The sequence below is a fragment of the Ceratotherium simum genome, chromosome 40 (assembly GCF_057802395.1).
Source record: "Ceratotherium simum simum isolate JZ-2026a chromosome 40, ASM5780239v1, whole genome shotgun sequence".
NCBI classification, from domain to species: Eukaryota; Metazoa; Chordata; class Mammalia; order Perissodactyla; family Rhinocerotidae; genus Ceratotherium; species Ceratotherium simum.
Window position 1 is genome coordinate 6,276,190 of NC_141939.1, and position 23,279 is coordinate 6,299,468.

General features: G+C 36.4%; 1 protein-coding gene across 2 annotated transcripts in view; it reads left to right on the forward strand.

The window, feature by feature from the left end:
* The window catches only part of EIF5B (eukaryotic translation initiation factor 5B), an 83,469-nt gene that overhangs the window by 47,045 nt on the left and 13,145 nt on the right, over window positions 1-23,279 (forward strand). For both annotated transcript variants that reach the window (XM_004435851.3, XM_014791666.2), the window contains exons 11-14: window positions 8,742-8,849; window positions 9,037-9,147; window positions 11,754-11,821; window positions 12,390-12,531. In XM_004435851.3, the coding sequence (XP_004435908.1) occupies window positions 8,742-8,849; window positions 9,037-9,147; window positions 11,754-11,821; window positions 12,390-12,531 (429 nt within the window). The remainder of the gene's footprint in view (window positions 1-8,741; window positions 8,850-9,036; window positions 9,148-11,753; window positions 11,822-12,389; window positions 12,532-23,279) is intronic.

A 23,279-nucleotide genomic window follows, 5' to 3' on the forward strand; every position in this document is an offset into this window, starting at 1 on the left:
TAAGTTGACAGGGTTGTGTAACCATCACCACAATTCAACTTTAGAATATTTTTATCACCCCCAAAATATTACGTGTGCCAGTTTGTAGTCATTCCCCATTCCTAGCACCAAGCAACCACCAATCTACTTTCTGTCTTTATAAGTTGTTTTCTCTGGAAATTTCCTATAAATTCAGTCGTATAATACTGATTATATGGTCCTTTGTGTCTGGCTTATTTCATTTACCGTGTTCATCTATGTGGTAGCTTTATCAGTACTTTGTTCCTTTTTATTGCCAAATAGTGTTTTGTTGTATAAATAATACCATATTTTATTATTATTCATTTAGCAGTTAGAAGACATTTGAGTTGTTTTCACTTTTTGGCAATTATGAATAGTACTGTTATAAACATTCTCTTGTGAGTCTTTGCACGCAAATATGTTTCCATTTCCTTTGGAAATATTTTTAGGAGTGAAACTGCTGGATTGTATGGTAAATTTGTGTTTAACTTTTTCAGAAGCTCATCAACTATTTTCCAAAGTGACTGCACAATTATAGATTCCCACCAGTTGAGGGTTCTCGTTTCTCTACATCCTCTCTAATACTTGTTATTGTCTGTTTTTTCCAATTATAGCCATTCTGGTGTATGTGAAGTAGTATATCTTATTGTGGTTTTAATTTGCATTTCCATGATGTTGAGCATTTCTGCATGTGCTTGTTGGCCATTTCTGTTTCTTCACTGGTGAAACATCTATTCAAATTTTTGTCCATTTTTAAATTTTGTAATTTGTATTATTATAATTGTAAGAGTTCTTTTCATTTTTTTAATAGTTTCTTTTGAAGCGAATAAATTTTTACTTTTGATAACATCCAGTTAATCAAATTTTTCTTTTATAGAGCATGCTCCTGGTGTTGTATTGAAGAAATCTTTGCCTCGCCCAAGATCATGCATATTTTGTCCTATGTTTTCTGCTAAAAAATTTGTACCTTTAGTTCCTTATATCTCGAGCTCTATAATCTATTTTGAGATAATTTTTATATATGATGTGAGATCAGGGAGTAAATTCATTTTTTATGAATTTAACCAGCACCATTGGTTGAAAAGGCTATCCTTTCTTCATTGAATTGCCTTGGCATCTTTCACAAATCAATTGATGAGAAAATATCAGGGTTTATTTTTGGACTTTCAGTTCTGTTTCATTCATCTATATTTCTCTTCTTATGCCAGTACCAAATTGTCTTGATTACTATAGTTTTGTAGTAAGTTTTGAAGTTGGGAAATGTAAGTCTTCCAACATTGTTTTTCCTTTTCACGATTGTGTCACTTGCTTTTTCATATGAATTTTAGGGTCAGCTTGTCAGTTTCTGCAAAAAGCCTGCTCAGATCTTGATAGAGATTGTGTTGAATCTGTAAGTCAACTTTAGGGAGAATTACTATCTTAATATTGAATCTTCCAATCCATGGAAATAAGCTCTCTCTCCATTTATTTAGATCTTTTAAAATTTCTTCCATCAATATTTTGTAGTTTTCAGAGTATAAGATTTGTAATTCTTTTGTTAAATTTGTTACTAAGTGGTTTATTGTGTTTGATGCTATTGTGAATGGAATCACATTATTTTTTAAATTTTTCGTTGTTAGTATAAAGAAATGCAATCCATTTTTGCAGATTGATCTTGTATCCTGCAACTGTACTGAAATTTTTTTATTCTAATAATTTTTCATGGATTCCTTAGAAATGTCATGTTGTCTGTCAGACAATTTTAATTCTTCCATTCAGATCTCATTACTGCTTTTTTTTTTTTTCTTGCCTGATTTCCCTGGCTAGAACAATACATTGTTGAATAGAAGTGGTAAGAGCAGGGCCGGCCCCGTGGCTTGGTGGTTAAGTGCGCGCGCTCCGATGCTGGTGGCCCGGGTTCGGATCCCGGGCGCGCACCAAGGCACCACTTCTCCGTCCATCCTGAGGCCGAGTCCCACATACAGCAACTGGAAGGATGTGCAGCTATGACATACAACTATCTACTGGGGCTTTGGGGGAAAAAAATAAATAAATAAAATCTTTAAAAAAAAAAAAAAAAAGAGCAGACATATTTGCCTTATTTGCAGTCTTTGGGAGAAAGAATTCAGATTTTCACCATTAACTATGATGTTAGCAATAGGTTTTTCATTGATGCCTTTTTTCAATTTAAAGGAAATTCCCTTCTTTTTCTTAGGTTGTTGAGATTCTGTCATGAATGTATGTTAGATGCTTTCTATATGTCAATTAAGATTTTTTTCTTTTTTGTGTTAATGTATGATATATTACATTAATTGGTATTCAAATGGTAAACCAACCTTGCATTCCTAGAATAAATCCCACTTGGTCATGATATATAATCCTCTTTATATACTGGATTTGGTTTGTAATATTTTGTTGAGGATTTTGTGATCTGTACCCATTAGGGATATTGATCAGTAGCTTTCTTTTCTTATGATGTGTGTGATTTATCCTTTTTTTTTTTTCTTTTCTTTTCTTTTTTTTCTGCTGAGGAAGATTCGCCCTGAACTAACATCTGCTGCCAGTCTTCCTCTTTTTTGTATGTGAGCCGCCACCACAGCATGGCCACTGACACATGAGTGGTATAGGTTTGCGCCCGGGAACCAAACCCAGCCACCGAAGCAGAGCGGACTGAACTTAAGCACTAGGCCACTGGGGCTGGCCCGTGTCGTATTTTTTTTTTCATCTTGAGTCATTCTCAGTAATTTTTGTCTTTCTAATAATTATTGTGTTTCATTCAAATTGTGAGCATAAAGTTGTTCATAGTATCCTTTTACAGTCCTTTAAGTTTCTGTAAGGTCAGTGCTGTCTCCTCTTTTGATTCTGATTTTGGGGGTCTGTGTCTCCATTTTTTTTCTTGGTCTGTCTAGCTAAGGTTTTCCATCTTTTTGATCTTCTCAAAGACCCAACTTTTGGATTCATTAATATTTTTTTTTCTCTATTTTTCTGTTTTCTCCTTAATTGATTTTTATTGTTCTTTATTATTTTCTTTTGTTTAGTTTGGGTTTAGTTTCCTTTTCTTTAGCTACTTTCTTAAGGTGACAACTTAGATTATTGATTTGAGATCTTTATTCTTGTCTGATATCATATATGCATTTACAATTACAATTTCCAAGTACTGCTTTAGCTGCATCCCACAAAGTTTGAAATGTTGTGTTTTTGTTTTCATTCTGCTCAGAATATTTTCTTTTTTTGCTTGAGGAAGATTATCCCTGAGCTAACATCTGTCCCAATCTTCCTCTGTTTTTTATATGTGGGATGCCGCCACAACATGGCTTGACGAGTGGTGTGTAGGTCCACACCCGAGATCTGAACCCACAAACCCCGGGCCACGAAGTGGAGCATGCGAAGTTTCCACTACGCCACCTGGCCTTCCCCTGCTCAGAATATTTTCTAATTTCCCTTACTGTCTGTTCATTGACTCATGCATTATTTAGAAGTACATTGTCATAATTTACAAGTATTTGTGGATTTCCTTATTCTCTTTCTGTTGTTAATTCTAAATTCTGACAGTGGTGGTCAGAGAACATATTTTGTATAGTTTGTATCATTTTAAATAATTAAAACTTGTTTTATCCCCTAGCACATGGTATATTATGGTGAATGTTTCTTGTGCGCTTAGGAAGAATGTCGATTCTGCCATTGGTGGATCTGGCAGTCAGGTCAATTAGGGTGATAGTGTTGTTCAGATTTTCTGTATCCTTGCTCATTTTATATGTTGTTTTTCTATCCATTATTGAAAGTGGGTTATTGAAGTTTCCAAATTTATTGTTGGATTGTATGTTTCCCCTCTCAATGCTGTCAATTTCTTCTTTTATGTATTTTGGGACTCTGTTAAGAACGTATATGTCTATATTATATCTTCCTGAGGATATAGATATCTCTCTCGTCTCTAATAACATTATTTGTCTGATATTAATATAGCTACTCTAGCTCTCTTATAGTCACCATTTGCATGGTATTTTTTTTTCAGTCTAATTACTTTCAATCTATATATGTCTTTGAATCTAGTGTCTCTTTTTGACAGCATGTAGTTGAATCCTGCTGTTTTATCCAGTCACACAGTTTGCCTTTAGGAGTGTTTAATTGGTTCCCATTTCAAGATATTATATGTTTGGATTTTCTTCTCTTTTGCCATTTGCTTTCTATATATTTCATGTCTTTTTGTGTTTTCTTTTTTTTAAAGTTATTTTCTTTATGGTTGCTGTAGGCATTACAATATGCATCTTGTCATTATCTACTTTAGATTATTAGTAGTTTAATTCTAGAAAAATACAGAGACTTTGTTCCAATAATAGATCCATTCCTTCCCCCTTCCTTTGTGCTATTATTGCTACATACGTTTATATTGTTACATGTTACATATGTTTATAAATTATAAAACCACTAAAACGGGTGGTATTAATGTCTTGATATTATATCTTTTAAAGAAATTAAGAGAAGAAAGGAGAAAAATATATTTATAGTCTTTACTATTAACCTAAAGATTAACATTTCTGGTATTCTCATTTCTTCCTATGGATTTGAGTTTCTGTCTGGTGTCATTTCCTTGCTATAGTATATCTCTAGTCCCTCCCTCAACTTGCCTTTGTGCTCTTATATAACATTTATTACATCTTTATATATTAAAAGTTCAACCAATACAATTTTAGAATTATTGTTTTGTGAAGTTATCTTTTAAATCTTTTAAGAAAACAGAAAAGACATGTTTTTACTGTCTTTTATATTTACTATATAATGATCTTTACTATTGCTCCTTTTTTTATTCATGTGGCTTTGAGTTACCATCTGGTGTTGCTTCATTTCAGCTTGGTGAACTTCCTGTGGTAGTTCTCATCGTGCTGATCTTCTAGCAGTGAATTCTCTGTCTTTTTAAATCTAGTAATTATTTATTTCACCTTCATTTTTTAAGGATAATAGTGCTGTATGCAGGATTCTTGCTTGTCAGTTTGTTTTTTTCTCTTCATCCCTTTGAATATGTCATCCCATTGCTTTCTGGCCTCCATTGTTTCTGATGAAAATTAAGCTGTTCATCTTATTTGGGTTCCCTTATACAGAACGAGTGATTTTTCTCTTGCTGTCAAGATTTCCTTTTTGACCTTGGCTTTTAACAATTTGTAATGTGTCTTGGTGTGAATATCTTCTACTTGGAGTTTATTGAGCTTTTTAGATATGTAGGTTAATGTTTTTCATCAAATTTTGGAAGTTTTCTGCCATTATTTCTTCAAGTATTCTTTCTGCCTATTTCTCTGTCTCCTTTCCTTCTGGGACTTCCATTATATGCATATTGGTGTATTTGAGGGTGTACCAGAGGTTTCTTGAGACTTTATTTTTCTTCATTCTTTTTTCTTTCCACTGTTCAGACTATATAACCTATTAATCTATCTTTAAGTTGTCTGATTCTTTCTTTTTTTTTTTTTTTAAAGATTTTATTTATTCAGCTTTTTCCCCCTAAAGCCCCAGTAGATAGTTGTATGTCATAGGTTCACATCCTTCTAGTTGCTGTACGCGGGACTCGGCCTCGCGTTGGACGGAGAAGTGGTGCCTCCGGGCGCTCCCGGGATCCGAACCCGGGCCGCCAGCATCAGAGCGCGCGCACTTAACCACTAAGCCACAGAGCCGGCCCTGTCTGATTCTTTCTTCTGCCAGTTTACATCTACTGTTGAGCCCAGCTAGTGAATTTTTAAATTTGTTATTGACTTTTTTTTTTTTTGGTGAGGAAGATCAGCCCTGAGCTAACATGTGCCAGTCCTCCTCTTTTTCTGCTGAGGAAGACTGGCCCTGGGCTAACATCCATGCCCATCATCCTCTACTTTATATGGGACACCGCCACAGCATAGCTTGACAAGCGGTGTGTCGGTGTGTGCCCGGGATCCGAACTGGCGAACCCCGGGCCGCCACAGCAGAGTGCGCCCACTTAACTGCTTGCACCAGCAGGCCGGCCCCTGTTATTGAGATTTTTAAAAGTAGAATGTGTTTTTTTAAATAATAATTTGTTTCTATTTATAGATATCCTCTTTTGATGAGTCATCATCACACTACCCTTTATTTCTTTAAACATGGTTCCCTTTAGTTCTTTGAACATAATTTATAATAGCTGCTTTCAGTCTGTCTGCTAAGTTCAAGATCTTGGCCTCTTAGACAGTTTCTATTGACCACTTTTCCCCACTGTGTTATAGGTCACATTATCCTGTTTCTTTGTATGTCTGGTAATTTTTTGTTAACAAGTAGACATTTCAGAGAATATATTGTAGCAAATCTGAAGTCCTTTGGCTCCCCCCAAAGGAGGCGGTTTCGGCTATTATTGTTTATTTGCTTGGTGAATCATGTGGACTAATTCTGTGGAGTCTTTTGCTTCTGTAGTATGCAGCTGCTGCTGTCTCTTCTCAGTTTTTTTTTTAAATTCTTGTTTTTATTTTTAAGCCTAGCTTCCTCGGACTTGTGCCTGAGTCAGCCTATCTTACTGGTCAGTGAAATGATTTGTCAGTAGTTGTGCTTAAACATCTTGAGCCACTAAGGCTTCCACCATTTGCCAATGGATCTGGCAGTTTACTAGTCCACTCTGGTTTTTACTTAATGCATTTGCAAGGCCTCTTATTGAGCCAGGAATAAGTAACTCACTAAGGACCTCCCTGGTCTCTTCTGACAGCTTTCCATAGGAGCACAGCCTTGCAGACTATCAGAGATAAGTAGGATCTTATCAATGACTGCTATGGCTGTCTTGTTCTGTAGACCTCTCTGTTAAATTTCTGACTGATCTTCCAGCTTATCTCTTGACCCACCAGTATTGCAACACTAGTCTAGTTGTGATTTTAGCCTATTTCTTTGTTTGCCATTGAGGTCACTACTGTTTTTGACAGTGCTCTGAGGCGTGAAACCCCCTGTCCGTCTGTCTCATACCACTTTTACCCCATATTGCTGTCGGAATGAAAGGAGTGTGATGGAGCAACTCCAGTCTAAAACTCCACAGGCTTCCATTGCTTTCACTGACAGTTAGTAGATTTTCTTGAATTAAATGTCTTTCAATTTGTTATATGCCTTTTGCCAATTTCTAGAATCTTTAAGTGGTTGTTTTGATTGTTTTGTCCAGTTTTATCTTTTCTTTTCGGGGAAGGGATTTGCTGAGCTCCTCATTCCATCATTCAAGAAGTCCTGTCTCAGTACCTTTAATAGCTGCATATGGTACTCCATTTTATAGAAGGATCCTAATTTGACTTTGTAGTAATCTTCTGGGCTGCCATAACAAAATACCACAGACTGGGTGGCTTAAGCAACAGAAATTTATTTTCTGACAGTTCTTGAGGCTAGAAGTTCCAGATTGAAGAGCCAGCAGGGTTATTTTCTGGTGAGGGCTCCTTCCTCGCTTACAGATGGCTGCCTTCTTCCTGAATCCTCACGTGGCCTTTCCCCTGTGTGTGCTCAGAGATTTTTGATTTCTCCTCCTCTTATAAGGACACCAGTCCTGTCGGATTAGGGCCTTACCCTTATGACCTCATTTAACTTGGAATTACCTACTTAAAGGCCCTGTCTCCAAATAGTCACATTGGGGGTAGGGCTTCAGTGTATGAATTTGGGAGAGAGACAGTTCAGTTCATAACAAACTTGATGGTTCTAAAACCTTGCTACATATTATAATTTTCTGAAATTCACCCTAGACTTCCTGAGGAAGAACCTCCGTTGTGGATAGGGGTCTCTACCTACGTGATTCTATGCAACCAGATAGGTCATTTTCAACCATATCCAATGCTAACTAAGGTCATGATATTCACATTTGAGTTGTACATACTGTGAAGCTGTTGTGTACTACTCTTTGCTAGTAAATAACTCATATGTCACTTTTGACCTTCCAAAACATTTTTTCATGACAATTTCCACAGAAAGATCCAGTGTCTGATGGTAGAAAGTAAAGGATTCTTACAAAAATGGTTTTTAGATGGAAAATAGTTTTGTAAATAGCATTACTTCAGAGTTTTGATGAAAGTCGTATGTCTTTTGAATGCCGGCTTTACTGTACTCGAAAGGTTGACATTCCAAAGAACTGCTGGGATGTGTTCTTGTTTGGTTCTCAGAAAGCTAAGTATTTAGGTAAATGCTACAGAGAAACACATTGTGGTTCAAGGACCAGCTTGAATCCTTTTCCTTCTATCATGCTTAAATTAGTGGTACCTTAAAAAGGTAAAAAATGTCATCAGACATCTTAGGCTGAGGCTTAAAATAAACTCTCCTAATTGAAAGGTTTTATAGCATTTGTACAATAAAGTTTTGAAATTGCTTTAACATTTTTAACAGTTAAGTTTTAATGAAATTTTTTGAATACAAGAGTATATCTCTTTTTGTATAAACCCCCACATATGTTAGAGGTTGTACTGTATGGTAATGAAAGAAAGATCAATTCTTTTCTACTCATTATATTCCATTAAATTAGCCATGTGCAAAAGTGTTCAGAAAGTTGAAGTCAACACTTTACACCATGCTTATTTGTATTTAACAGTTCTATTCTGAAATCTGTTCTAAACGGGTTTTTCCTTGTCCAAAGGTACTGTGATGGGAATTAGATTGTAAAGTTCACATTGTAAAATGCAATTTACATGTACTTAAATCAACGAATAACTTGGATGAAAGTTGTGTCATTCTCTTGTCAAGGCAAAATAATTTAAAGGAAGATAATGATAGTATGGGTTTGAAATAATATTTAATTTTGTGATTTTTTTTTTCATTCCTAGAAACGGCGACTTGAACATAGTAAAAACGTAAATACAGAAAAGCTAAGAGCCCCTATTATTTGTGTCCTTGGACATGTGGACACAGGGAAGACAAAAATTCTAGATAAAGTAAGAAAGTCTTGTTATGCATTGATATAACTTTTTAAATGAATGATACCTTATAAAAAGCTCATAGAAAGCATAGCACGTATAGGCAATTGTGTTTACAGTAAATTAATAAGTTGCTACTTTCTTATTGCTTTTGCCTTATTTTTGCATTTTGAAATACAAATCTGAACGTGCTGTCTTATCCCAGCTCCGTCACACGCACGTACAGGATGGTGAAGCAGGTGGTATCACGCAGCAAATTGGAGCCACCAATGTTCCCCTTGAAGCTATTAACGAACAGACTAAGATGATTAAAAATGTAAGTACACTATACTTCGTGTGTTTTAATCTCTAACAAAAATTCAAGTATAAACTATTTCAAATGGAAAAATAGTATAACAAACTCATATGCTCACCAATTGTACTTAACATGTATGCCATTTTGCCCTATTTTGCTTCAGATTTTTTTTTTAAAGAAATAAAACAAAAAGTATTGTAGGAGCTTTTACATGCCATTTCCTTCCCTCTTGCTCCAAGAGACAATCGCTATTCTGAAGTTAAAGTATGTCATTCCCCTCCATGTCTTAACACTTGCCCATAGATCTCAACGCTTAAAACTTCCGTTCCCTCCTCCACTCTTTTTTCCTTCTATCAAATTGATTGTATTTTCTTCGTCTCTCTTATTTTCTCTGCTTTGGAGATATTCAGTTTATTTATGCTAAATATAACATGATACAGAAAATTAATGACATTAAAGCTTAATGAATTATTAGAATGCAAACACCCTTTGTGTCACCCATGTTAGGAGATAGAACCTTGTATGCCCCTTTCCAATCAAAACCTTCTTCCACCCAGGAGTAACTTTTAAAATAATATCTACCTTTTAATGTGTTAGGGGTTGCAAAATCTTGATATTCCAAGCCTATCATCCATCTGTATTTATTGGATTACTTCTATAGAGAAATTCTACCCATATCTATTTGGGTACTCAGTGATAGTATGTTTAGGAAAGGCAGAATAAACACCTTATCCTTTACCTTTATTTTACTAGCTTTTAAAATAAAGAGTGACCAATTTGGTTTGGTTTTGAATTATTATAAACTCATGGATTTAAAGGTATTTACTGTGTTTTAATCCATTTCAGTTATTATTGTGCTGAGATAGTCCCATCTTTGCCCAGGAGTTGGCTCTTGAGTCTTTTGGATACAATTCTAGTAGTCTTACCAGTCTTTGGTTGCATCTGTGCTGTCTGGTATAGCAGGATGTTGTAGGCTCATCTTACATATAACGTGCTTCAGACCTGGAATTGGGCCTTGTAAATAATTCTCCCGTTTCATTATCACAGAGCAGGTGAAAGTGGTAAATTTGGAACTGAGAAGCAATAAATTGGTAACTGACATACAGAGCATATATTATTACATGCTAATCTCTCCCTTTATTCATTATTTAGTCTTAGTTCTGTATATAGAAAGGGCCTGTGAGCTTGTCTCTCCAGTTTTTGTTTTGTTTGTTTGAGATTGTTTTATGAACTTGTTTTCTGGTAGATTCCTAAGGAAAGAATAAAGAGAGTAAGATTCCTTGAGTTTTTTTAATATAAAACTCAATATTCCTTGAGTTTGTTGAATACTGAACTTTGTGGCCTTCATCTTGGAAAGTCAGTTGGCTACATATAAAATCCTTGGTTCACATTTTTTTTTCCTTAAGTAATATTAAATGTTACTCCAATTTCTTCTCGCATACAGTATTGCCTTTCAAGTTTGATCACAAGCTGGTTTTCATCCTCTTACAAGTAATGTGGTTTTTTTACATCTTGGTGTTGGTTGTTCTGGGTCAATTTTCCAGTTATGTGGTGTTCCATTTCAGTATGTAGTTTAAAATCTTTATTTTTGGACAGTTTTCTTGAATTACAGTTTTTCAGATTTATAATTTAAAATTTATTTGGGTTGTATTTTATCTGGTATTTCTCTATCTGTTAGTCATTGGGGAATTCATAACATTACTTATTACACTAGTTGCCAGAATTTGAAATCTGGCATTATTTTAGAACATAGTTAAAAAGCGTGATTTTTATTAGGCATGTAGTAAAGTTCTCAGGATGATCTTTATATGACATTTGTAATTATGTTGTTTGTATACCAGACACTAAGTGGAAATAATTATGGTGCTCAGTGAATGTTGGTTTAAGCCCACCAGAATGCAGATTTGAAATATTTTACATTTGAATCATTTTGACCTAGATCAGGAGATAAGATTTTGAAAAATCAGTTGAAGATTGACAAAAAGTATAGATAAGCAAAATAAAAAAAAAATTTTGTGTGTGTGTGTGTGAGAGAGATCTGTTGGTCAGTGCTACTCTTTGAGAAAGTCCATATCAGTCCTGTTGTGATGTTGTTTCCATTCATTTATGTACTTGTATCAAGAAAATCAAGTGTTTATGATGTTATTTGAATAAAGCAGGATATGAATTTATTCTTTAATGTTTTAGGTCAATGTGGTAAGTTTTATTTAAACATACTTTGGGATATTTTTTAGAGTTTAGAGTTGCTTTAAAATTGGACCAGATGAATTTTCCAAATACTAAGAACCTCTTGTGTGTCAGCTTTTTATAAATAATCACTCTCAGGTGACTGCTCTGTCATTTGTTACTTACTAATACTCTGCTCAAATTTAGACTACACTGTAGTTTGGTAACCTGAACAAGGGGAATACTTTCTCTTTTCAGTTTTTTTCTGGAAAACTCCTTTTGATATTAATGAAAATATTAACTGTTATGTTTTGCTGGTTGACTCACTGACTTTTGAAACAGTTCATTTAGAAAAGGAAATGTTGCTTTTTTTAAGTTTTCATGGCAGAATAATTGCTTTGTAAAGAAGCATTCATTGTTTTGGTTTTCTTAAGCTCTCCACTTTTCCCCACCTTTTCTAGTTTGATAGAGAGAACGTACGGATTCCAGGAATGCTGATTATTGATACTCCTGGACATGAGTCTTTCAGGTAAGAGCGATTTTAGTCTTTTGTCATCAAGCAAACTGCTTGAAACCATTAAGTCTAAAAGTTCAATGAGAAGGTCTGACTAGTCATTATCTTTGGGTAGTATTTTGAGAAATGTGGTCCCTCTAACTACCAATCCTCATCTGTGCCTTACTGATTTAGTAGTAGTTTATTTGGATACTTGTTTTTTATAGAGAGAAGTCTTTTCTATTTTGAAAGAGCAAATCCTAATACGTACCTGGTCTATCTCCTGTGAAACCCATTATAGGTGGAATTTCATCCTGTTGCCTCTTGGCCATATTCCTTAGCGCAAAAAACTTGGTCAGTAAAATTGGCAGAAATATTGGAGTAACTTCTGGAACTAACTCATTCCAACTGATGTCAATTCACTGTCTGTCAGATAAGCATTTGGCAAGTTAAGGGCTAATGGCACTTGAATTTAATGCATGTACTTGATTTTGTTCTTTTTGTTTAGGTTTTACAAAGAAATTAAAATTTTAAGTTTCTTTACTAAGTAGAAGTATTAATTTCAAGATTTCTATTTATGCATTTTTTTCCCTCTTTTCAACAGTAATCTGAGAAACAGAGGAAGCTCTCTTTGTGATATTGCCATTTTAGTTGTTGATATTATGCATGGTTTGGAGCCCCAGACAATTGAATCTATCAACCTTCTGAAATCCAAAAAATGTCCCTTTATTGTTGCGCTCAATAAGGTAAGCTCTTCTTCTGAAAAATTAAATTGTGAAAACATGCTTCCTAATTTTTTGTGATTAAAAAATATATCATAGTATAACTTTCATATAAGAAAATGTACTCATGCTAAGTTCAGTGTATTTTGATAAATTTATACACATCCATAACCACCACCATTGAGAATATAGACCATCTCCATATTCTCAGAATGTTCCCTTATGTTTTTTTTACAGTCTGTCCCCTTCTTCAACCTCAAAGAACCACTGATCGTCTTTTTGTCACTATAGACGAGTTTTGCTTGTTCTGTAATTTCATATTAATGGAATTATACAGTATGTAATTTTTTGAGACTGGTATTTTTCACTACTCATGTTATAAATTTATTCCTGTTGCATGTATCATAGGTTGTTCCTTTTTATTGTTGAGTAATATTTCATTATCTAAGTAGTACCACACGTTATCCATTTACCTATTGAAAGACATTTGGATTGATTCCAATTTTAGGTTATTAATGAAGCAGCTATGAACGTTTCTACACAAGTCTGTGTAGACATTTGTGAGTAAATATTTAGGAATAGAATTGCTGGGTCATGTGGTATGTATATGTTCAACATTATGAGAAAATGACACATTCTCCCAGAGATTGTACCTTTTTACATTTTAACCAGCAATATGTAAGAGTCCCAGTTTCTGCACTTTCTTGCCAACACTTGCCCCACCTGTAGCCATTCTAATTAAGTGTGAAGTGCTCAATTATTGTGGTTTAATTTACATTTCCATGATGACTAATGGCATCAAACATCTTTTCCTGTACTTATTTGCCATCTCTTTGTGAAGTATCTGTTTAAAATCCTTTGCTCATTTTTTATTAGATTGTTGTCTTATTGCTGAATTGTAAGACTTCTTTATATAGTGTAGATATAAGTCCTTTGTCAGTTATGTGTATTGTAGATACATTCTTGTAGTCAAGGACTTGGTTTTTCATTTTCTTAATGATCTGTTTTGAAGAGCAGAAATTTCTAATTTTGTTGAAATCAATTTATGAGAAATATTTTATAATTTATGTTTCTTGTGTTCTATGTAAGTAATCTTTTCCCACCACAAGTTCATGAAAATTTTCTTCATTGTTTCTAGATATTTAACTTTTAGATCTGTGATGTTTTTAGTTAATTTTTGTGCATGGTGTGAGGTAAGAGTCAAGATTAATCTTTTCCATATGAATATCTGGTTGAAAACCCTTTGGTGAAAAGATTATACTTTACCCATTGAGTTAGTTTGGAATCTTTGTTGAAAATTAATTGGCCATGTATATATGTCTGTTCTCAGTGTTTATCTTCTCTTCCATTGACCTCTATGTCCATTGTTATGCCGCTACTACGCTGTCTTGATTATTGTAGTTTCATAGTAATGTCTTGAAAACAGATAGTGGTAAGTTCTTCAACTTTTTCTCAAAATTGTTTTGGTTATTTTAGGGTCCTTGAATTTCCATATAAAGTTTAGAATCAGCTTCTTAGGGGGCCGGCCCTGTGGCTTAGCAGTTAAGTGCTCGCACTCCGCTGCTGGCGGCCCGGGTTCGGATCCCAGGTGCGCACCAACACACCGCTTCTCTGGCCATGCTGAGGGCACGTCCCACATGCAGCAACTAGAAGGATGTGCAACCATGACATACAACTATCTACTGGGGCTTTGGGGAAAAACAAGGAGGAGGATTGGCAATAGATGTTAGCTCAGAGCCGGTCTTCCTCAGCAAAAAAAAAAGAGGAGGATTAGCATGGATGTTAGCTCAGGGCTGATCCTCCTCACAAAAAAAAAAAAAAAACTTCTTAGTTTCTACAGAAAGCCTTCCAGGATTTTGATTGGGATTGTATTTAATCTGTAGATAAGTTCTAGAATTCATGTTTTTAAAAAAATTGAGTCTTATCATTGAACATGATCTCTCTCTACATTTACTTAGGTCTTTACTTTCTCTTGGCAATATTTTATAGTTTCATTGTCCATGTGTTGGATGTATTTTTCTAAATTTATCCCTAGTATGTCATGGTTTTGATGCTGTTGTAAATAGCATTTTAAAAATTTGGGTTTCTAATTGTCACTTTTATGTAGAAATACAGTTGATTTTTGTATATTGACTTTTTATCTTGTGACTTAAGTTCACTGATTACACCTAGTAGCTTCTTTTGTAGATCATGTGGGATTTTCTATACATATGATTATGTTATCTGTAAATAAAGGCTATTAAACTTTTTACCTTATCTGTATCATTTGTAAATTTTTTTCTGCTTTACTGCACTAACTAGACTTTCTAGAACAATGTTGAATAGAAGTGATGACAGACATCCTTGCTTTCTTCCTGATCTTAGGGGTATAAAGTGCTTAGTCTTTCACTGTTGAGTATGATATCAGCTGTAGGTTTTTTTGTAAATGCACTTTATTAAGTTGAGAAAGTTCCCTTCTATTCCTGGGATGCTTAGAGTGTTTTTGTTTTTTTTTAAAGTCGTGAATTGTTCTTGTTTTTTTTGTCAGGTGCTTATTCTGCATCTCTTGAGATGTTCACATGGCTTTTCTCCTTTATTCTGTAATAACATGAATTACTGTTGATATTTTTGGGGGGCTTTATTTGTTATTAATACTATTTGTTATTAATACTATTTTTTTTTCCCAAACAGTTTGAGGTTCACAGCAAAATTGAGGGGAAAATACATAGCTTTCCCATATGCCCATGCTTCCATGCATGCACACCACTCCCGTTTTCAACACCCCCTATATACTGGGGTTGAATAGGCTCTGCCTATTCATCCCCCCCCCCCCCCCCAGCAACCACTGATCTTTTCAGTGTCTCCATAGTTTTGCCTTTTCCAGAATATTATATAATTGGAATCCTACAGTATGTAGCCCTTCTAGGTTGGCTTCTTTCACTTAGTAATACACATTAAAGTTTCTTCCATGGCTTGATAGCTCATTTTTTTTAATGCTGAATAATGTACCATTGTCTGAATGTACCAGTTTATTTATCCATTCACCTGCTGAAGAACATCTTGGTTGCTTCCAGGTTTTGGCAGTTATGAATAAAGCTGCTATAAACATCCGTGTGTAGGTTTTTGTGTGGACATAAGTTTTCAGCTCCTCTGGATGAATTCCAAGGAGCATGATGACTGGATCGTATGCTAAGAGTATGTTTAGTTGTAAGAAACTGCCAGTCTTCCAAAGTGGCTGTACCATTTTGCATTCCCACCAGCAATGAATGAGAGTTCCTGTTGCTCCACATCCTCACCAACATTTAGTATTATAAGTGTTTTGGATTTTGGCCATTCTAATAGGTGTGCAGTGATGTATCATTTTAATTTGTGTTTGCCTGGTGACATAAGATGTGGAACATTTTTCACGTTCTTATTTGCCGCCTGTATATTTTCTTTGGTGAAGTGTCTGTTAAGCTCTTTGGCCTATTTTTCAATTGGATTCTTTGTTTTCTTATTGTTGAGTTTTAAGAGTTCTTTGTACATTTTGGATACCATTCCTTTATCAGATGTGTCTTTGCAGATGTTTTCTCTCAGTCTGTGGCTTGTCGTCTCTCTCTTTAGCACAGCAGAAGTTTTGTTTGTTTGTTCTTATTGTGGTAACATTGGTTTATAACATTATATACATTTCGGGTATACATCATTATATTTTGATTTCTGTGTAGATTACATCATGTTCACCACCCAAAGACTAACTACCGTATATCACCATACACATGTGCCTAATAACCCCTTTCGCCCTCTTCCCTTCCCCCTTTCCCCTCTGGTAACCATCAATCCAATCTCTGTCTCTGTGTGTTTGTTGGTTGTTTTTATCATCTATTTATGAGTGAGATCATACGGTATTTGACTTTCTCCCTCTCACTTATTTTGCTTAGCCTAATAGCCGCAAGGTCCATCCATGTTGTCACAGATGGCCAGATTTCATCCTTTTTATAGCTAAGTAGTATTCCATTGTGTATATATACACCATCTTCTTTATCCATTCGTCCCTTGGTGGGCACCTAGGTTGCGTCCAAGTCTTGGGTATTGTGAATAATGCCACAGTGAACATAGGGGTGCATATATCTTTATGCATTTGTGCTTTCATGTTCTTTGGGTAAATACCCAGCAGTGGAATAGCTGGATTGTGTGGTAGTTCTATTCTTAACTTTTTGAGAAATCTCCATACTCTTTTCCCTAGTGCCTGCACCAGTTTGCACTCCTGCCAGCAGTGTATCAGAGTTCCCTTCTCTCCACATCCTCTCCAACCCTTGTTATTTCCTGTCTTGTTAATTATAGCCATTCTGACGGGCGTGAGGTGATATCTCATTGTAGTTTTGATTTGCATTTCCCTGATAGTTAATGATGTTGAACATCTTTTCATATGCCTCTTGGCCATCTGTATATCTTCTTTGGAGAAATGTCTGTTCAGATCTTTTGCTCATTTTTTTATTGGGTTGTTAGTTTTTTTGTTGTTGAGATGTATGAGTTCTTTATATGGTTTGGATATTAACCGCTTATCAGATGTATGGTTTGCAAATGTCTTCTCCCAATTGTTAGGTTGTCTTTTCGTTTTGTTGGTGGTTTCTTTTGCTGTGCAGAAGCTTTTTAGTTTGATGTAGTCCCATTTGTTTATTTTTTTCTGTTGTTTCCCTTGCCCGGTCAGACATGGTGCTTGAAAATATGCTGCTAGGACTGATGTTGAAGAGCGTACTGCCTATGTTTTCTTCTAGAATTTTCATGGTTTCAGGTCTTACATTCAAGTCCTTAATCTGTTGTGAGTTAATTTTTGTGTATGGTGTAAGATAATGCTCTACTTCCATTCTTTGGCATGTTGCTGACCAGTTTTCCCAACACTGTTTATTGAAGAGACTTTCCTTTCTCCATTGTATGTTCTTGACTCCCTTGTCGAAAATTAGCTGTCCGTAAATGTGTGGTTTTATTTCTGGGCTTTTGATTCTGTTCCATTGGTCTGTGTATCTGTTTTTGTGCCAGTACCATGCTATTTTGATTACTATGGCTTTGTAGTATATTTTGAGATCAAGGAGTGTGATACCTCCAGCTTTGTTCTTTTTTCTCAGGATTCCTTTGGCTGTTTGGGGTCTCTTGTTCCATATAAATTTTAGAATTCTTTGTTCTATTTCTGTGAAAAATGTTGTTGGAACTTTGATAGGGATTGCATTGGATCTGTAGATTGCTTTAGAAAGTATGGACATTTTAACTATGCTAATTTTTCCAATCCAAGAGCAAGAAACATCTTTCCATTTCTTTGTGTCTTTTTCAATTTCTTTCAACAATGTTTTATAGTTTTCAGTTAACAGGCCTTTCACCTCTTTTGTTAAGTTTATTCCTAGGTGTTTTATTCTTTATGTTGCAATTGTAAATGGGATTGTATTCTTAATTTCTCTGTCTGTTACTTCGTTGTTACTGTATAGAAATGCAACTAATTTTTGTATGTTGATTTTGTATCCTGCAACTTTACCATATTCATTTATTAAATCTAAAAGTTTTTTGGTGGATTCTTTAGGGTTTTCCATATATAAAATCATATCATCTGCAAATAGTGAGTTTCACTTCTTCCTTTCCAATTTGGATCCCTTTTATTTCTTTTTCTTACCTGATTGCTCTGCCTGGGACTTTCAATACTATGTTAAATAAGAGTAGTGAAAGTGGGCATCCTTTTCTGGTTCCTGTTCTTAGAGGGATAGCTTTCAGTTTTTCTCCATTGATAATGATATCTCTATGAGTTTGTCATATATGGCCTTTTTATGTTGAGGTAGTTTCCTTCTATACCCATTTTATTCAGAGTTTTTATCATAAATGGATGCTGTTTCTTGTCAAATGCTTTCTCTGCATCTTTTGAGATGATCATGTGATTTTTATTCTTCATTTTGTTAACGTGGTGTATCACATTGATTCATTTGCGAATGTTGAACCATCCTTGCATCCCTGGAATAAATCCCACTTTGATCGTGGTGTATGATCTTTTTAATGTATTGTTGTATTTGATTTGCCAGTATTTTGTTGAGGTTTTTTGCATTGATGTTCATCCATGATATTGGCCTATAATTTTTTTTTTTTTTGGTGTTGTCCTTGTCTGGTTTTGGTATTAGAGTAATGTTCGCTTTGTAGCATCAGTTAGGAAGCTTCCCTTCCTCTTCAATTTTTTGGAAGAGTTTGAGAAAGATAGGTATTAAGTCTTCTTTGAATGTTTGGTAGAATTCACTAGGGAAGTTGTCTTGTCCTGGACTTTTATTTTTTGGAAGGTTATTTATTATTTTTTGAGGAAGATTGGCCCTGAACTAACATCTGTTGCCGATCCTCGTCTTTTGCTTTTTTCTCCCAAAAGCCCCAGTACATTGTTGTAGATGCTAGTTGTAGGTCCTTCTAGTTCTTCTCTGTGGGACGCCACCTCAGCATGGCTTGATGAGTGATGAGTAGGTCCATGCCCAGGATCTGAACTGGTGAACCTCGGGCCACCAAAGCAGAACATGCGAACTTAACCGCTCTGCTACCAGGCTGGCCCCTGGAAGGTTTTTGATTACTGTTTTGATCTCCTTACTGGTGATTGGTCTGTTCAAATTCTCTGTTTCTTCTAGATTTTCCAATTTGTTGGTGTATAGCTTTTTGTAGTATTCCCTTAAAATCTTTTGTATTTCTGAGGTCACCATTGTAATTTCTCCTATTTCGTTTCTGATTTTATTTATTTGAGCCGTCTCTCTTTTTTCTTGGTGAGTCTTGCTAGAGGCTTGTCATTGGTGTTTATCTTTTCAAAGAACAAGCTCTTAGTTTCATCGATTTTTTTTTTTCTCTTGTTTTTTAGTCTCTATTTCATTTATGTCTGCCTTGATTTTTATTTCCTTCCTTCTACTGATTTTGGTCTTTGTTCTTCTTTTTCCAGTTCCTTTAGGTGCCCTGTTAGATTGTTTATTTGAAATTTTTCTTGTTTGTTGAGGTAAGCCTGTATTCTTATAAACTTCCCTCTTAGATCTGCTTCTGCTGTATCCCATAAATTTTGGCATGTCATATTTTCATTTTCATTTGTCTCTAGGTATTTTTTGATATCTCCTTTGATTTCTTCATTGACCCAGTTGTTGTTCAATAACATTTTGTTTAATCTCCACATATTTGTGGCTTTTCTGATTTTCTTCCTGCAGTTGATTTCCAGTGTTATAGTGTCGTGGTAAGAACAGATGCTTGGTATTATTTCAATCTTCTTAAATTTATGGAGACTTGTTTTGTGGCCTAATATGTCGTCAATCCTGGAGAATGTTCCATGTACATTTGAAAAGAATGTATATTCTGCAGTTTTTGGATGGAATGCTCTGTATATATCTACTAGGTCCATCTGTTCTAGTGTGTCATTTTAAGGCCAATGTTTTCTTATTGATCGTCTGTTTGGATGATCTATCCTTTGGTGTAAATGGAGTGTTAAAGTCCCCTACTATTATTGTGTTACTGTCTATTTCTCCTTTTATGTCTGTTAATAATTGCTTTATATATTTAGGTGCTCCTGTGTTGGGTGTGTAGATATTTACAAGTGTTATACCTCTTGTTGGATTGTCCCCTTGATCATTATGTAGTGCCCGTCTTTGTCTCTTGTTACAGCTTTTGTTTTAAAGTCTGTTCTGTCTGATATAAGTATTGCTAGCCCAGCTTTCCTTTCATTGCCATTTGCATGGAGTATCTTTTTCCATCCTTTCACTTTCAGTTTGTGAGTGTCTTTAGGTCTGAAGTGTGTCTTTTGTATGCAAAATGTTTTGGGGTCTTGTTTTTTTATCCAGTTGGCCACCCTGTGCTTTTTGATAGGAGCATTTAATCCATGGACATTTGAAGTAGCTATTGATAAGAATGTACTTATTGCCATTTTGTTACTTTTTTTCTGGGTGTTTTAGTAGTTCTTCTCTGTTCCTTTCTTCTTCTCTTGCTCTCTTCCCTTGTGGTTTGATGGCTTTCTTTAGTATTATGTTTGGATTCCTTTGTCTTAATGTTTTGTATATTTATTACAGGTTTCTGTTTTGTGATTACCATGAAGTTGACATATAATAACCTACGTATATAGCAACCTATATTGTATTGATGGTCTCCTTAGTTTGACCTCTTTCTAAAAGCTCTACTCCTTTACTCCCCTCTTCCCACGTTATGTTTTTGATATCATATCTAACCTCTTTTTTTGTGCATGTGTGTCCATTACCCTCTTGTTATGGAAATAGATAATTTTAGTACTTTTGTCTTTTGACCTTCATATTCGCTTCATAGGTGGTCGATCTGCTACATTTCCTGTATATTTGCCTTACCAGTGATTTTATTGCTTTTGGGGGGGGGTTAATTTTCTTATTCCTATTTGTAGTCTTCTCTTTTCCACTTAAATAAATCCATTTAGCGTTTCTTGTACAGCTGGTTTCTTGGTGATAAATTCCTTTAGTTTTTGTTTGTCTGGTAAACTCTTTATCTCTCCTTCCATTCTGAATGATAACCTTGTCGGGTGGGATATTCTTGGCTGTAGGTTTTTTCCTTTCAGCACTTTAAATATATCATGCCACTCCCTTCTATCCTGTAAGGTGTTTGCTGAGAAGTCAGCTGATAGGCTTATGAGGTTTCTTTGTATGTAACTTGTTGCCTTTCTCTTGCAGCTTTTATTTTTTATTTTTATTTTAATTTTTTTAAAATTTTATTTATTTATTTTCCCCCAAAGCCCCAGTAGATAGTTGTGTGTCATAGCTGCACATCCTTCTAGTTGCTGTACGTGGGACGCGGCCTCAGCATGGCCAGAGAAGCAGCGTGTCGGTGCACGCCCAGGATCCGAACCCGGGCCACCAACAGCGGAGCACGCGCACTTAACCACTAAGCCACGGGGCCGCCCCCTCTCTTGCAGCTTTTAAAGGTCTCTCTTTATCTTTAGTTCTGGGCATTTTAATTATAATATGTCTTGGTGCAGGCCTGTGGGTTTATCTTGTTTGGTGCTCTCTGTGCTTCCTGTACCTAAAGGTCTGTTTTCTTCCTTAGGTTAGGAAAGTTTTCTGCTATTATTTCTTCAGATAGGTTCTCTGCCCCTTTCTCTCTCTCTTCTGGGACACCTATAATATGGATGATAGTGTGGTTGATGTTGTCCCAGAGGTCCCTTAGACTGTCCTTGTTCTTTTTAATTCTTTTCTCTTTTACCTGTTCTAAAGCTTGGCTGATATCCTTTAGTCTTTTGTCCAGCTTGCTGATCCATTCTTCTGTATCATTCTGCTCTGCTATTGAGTCTCTCTAGTGAATTTTTCATTTCCTGTGTTGTGTTCTTCATTTCTGATTGGTTCTTTTTTATATTTCCCAATTCTTGGTTGAAGTTCTCACTGAGTTCATCCGTTCTTCTCCCAAGATCAGTGAGCATCCTTATGACTCTTAGTTTGAACTCTGATTTGTCAGGTAGGTTGTTTATCTCTGTTTCATTTAGTTCTTTTTCTGGGGTTTTGTCCTGTTCCCTTACTTGGAATGTATTCTTTTGTCTCCAAATTTTGGCTCTTTCTCTGTGCTTATATCTGTATTTTAGATAGGTCAGCTACATCTCCTGATCTTGGAGAGGTGGCCTCATGTAAGAGATGCCTTATGAGGCACAGCAGTGTGCTTCCGTCTCATCACCAGTTCCAGATGTTCCAGGAGCGTCCCCTACGTGGGCTACATGTGTCCTCCTGTTGTGGCAGAGTTGCTCTTGCTGCAGGCTCGGCTGTCCCCCTGCCCGGCTGGTTGTAATGCTCAGCTGTGTGTGGCTGCTGTGGACCCTTCAGTCACATTATCGGGCATGGGGAGCCCCAGTGCAGTTGGCTGCAAGGTCCAATAGCACATTCCTGTTGCAGTTTTTCTGTTAAGTGAGTAGGCCCCCAGCATGGCTGGTTGCTAAACTCAGGGTCTTACAGTTGCTTTAGGCCTCCAGCCTGCAAGGCTGTTGTCAGTTCTCTCAGGGTTGTAGGTGAGTGGGTTGCAGTGAGTGCCCCAGCCATGGGAGCACCCAGTTGTTTCAGCCTTTGGAAGGTGGGGCCAGTCCCCTCTGTGGCTGTTTGAGAAGCACAAGTCTGCTGCAGCTGACAAGCCCTACCACCCACAGGGCCACACACACCCTCAACACAGTCCTGCCCCATGAGTGCACCCCAACTCACTGAAGTGGACACAATCGCCCCACTGCAGAGGCCCCACACACTCCACCAATGGAGACCTGCCCCTCACACACGCCCTGCCCTGCAGAAGTGGACCCACTTGCCTGGCTGCAGAGGTTCCAGGCACCCTGCCTATGTGGGTCCACAGTTTCCCCAGGGGATTTCTGTTGCGTGTGGCCAGTCCCTAGGATGGGCTGCCTGCCCTGGCTGTGCTGGATTAAATCGGTGCTCTAGTGGATGGGGCAGATCCCTGCGCTAACAGGCCTGGGGAAGAACTCCAATCGCATCTGCCAGCATCTGTGTCAGCAGGCCTGTAGTAGGTCACAGTAAGGGCTGCCACCAATGTCTCAGTCTCTGGGGAGGTCTCACCTCTCACCAAGATGAACCCAGAGCCTGTCAAGTGAGTCTCTTTTCACCAAAGGACTGTGCACCTTTCTTTCTGGCGAGTTTACATTGCTTCCCAAAGTGGGTGAATTTGTGCATGGGCCCTTTAAGAGCAGGCTTTTTTTCCTTATGTCTGATAGCTTTTCTTGGAGTATTCCCCACTGTACTTAATAACCAAGAAAGCCAGATATTATGACACTTGTCTCGGTTGTGCTGAGTCCAGAAGTTGCTTATTTTGTAATCCTCTCCCAC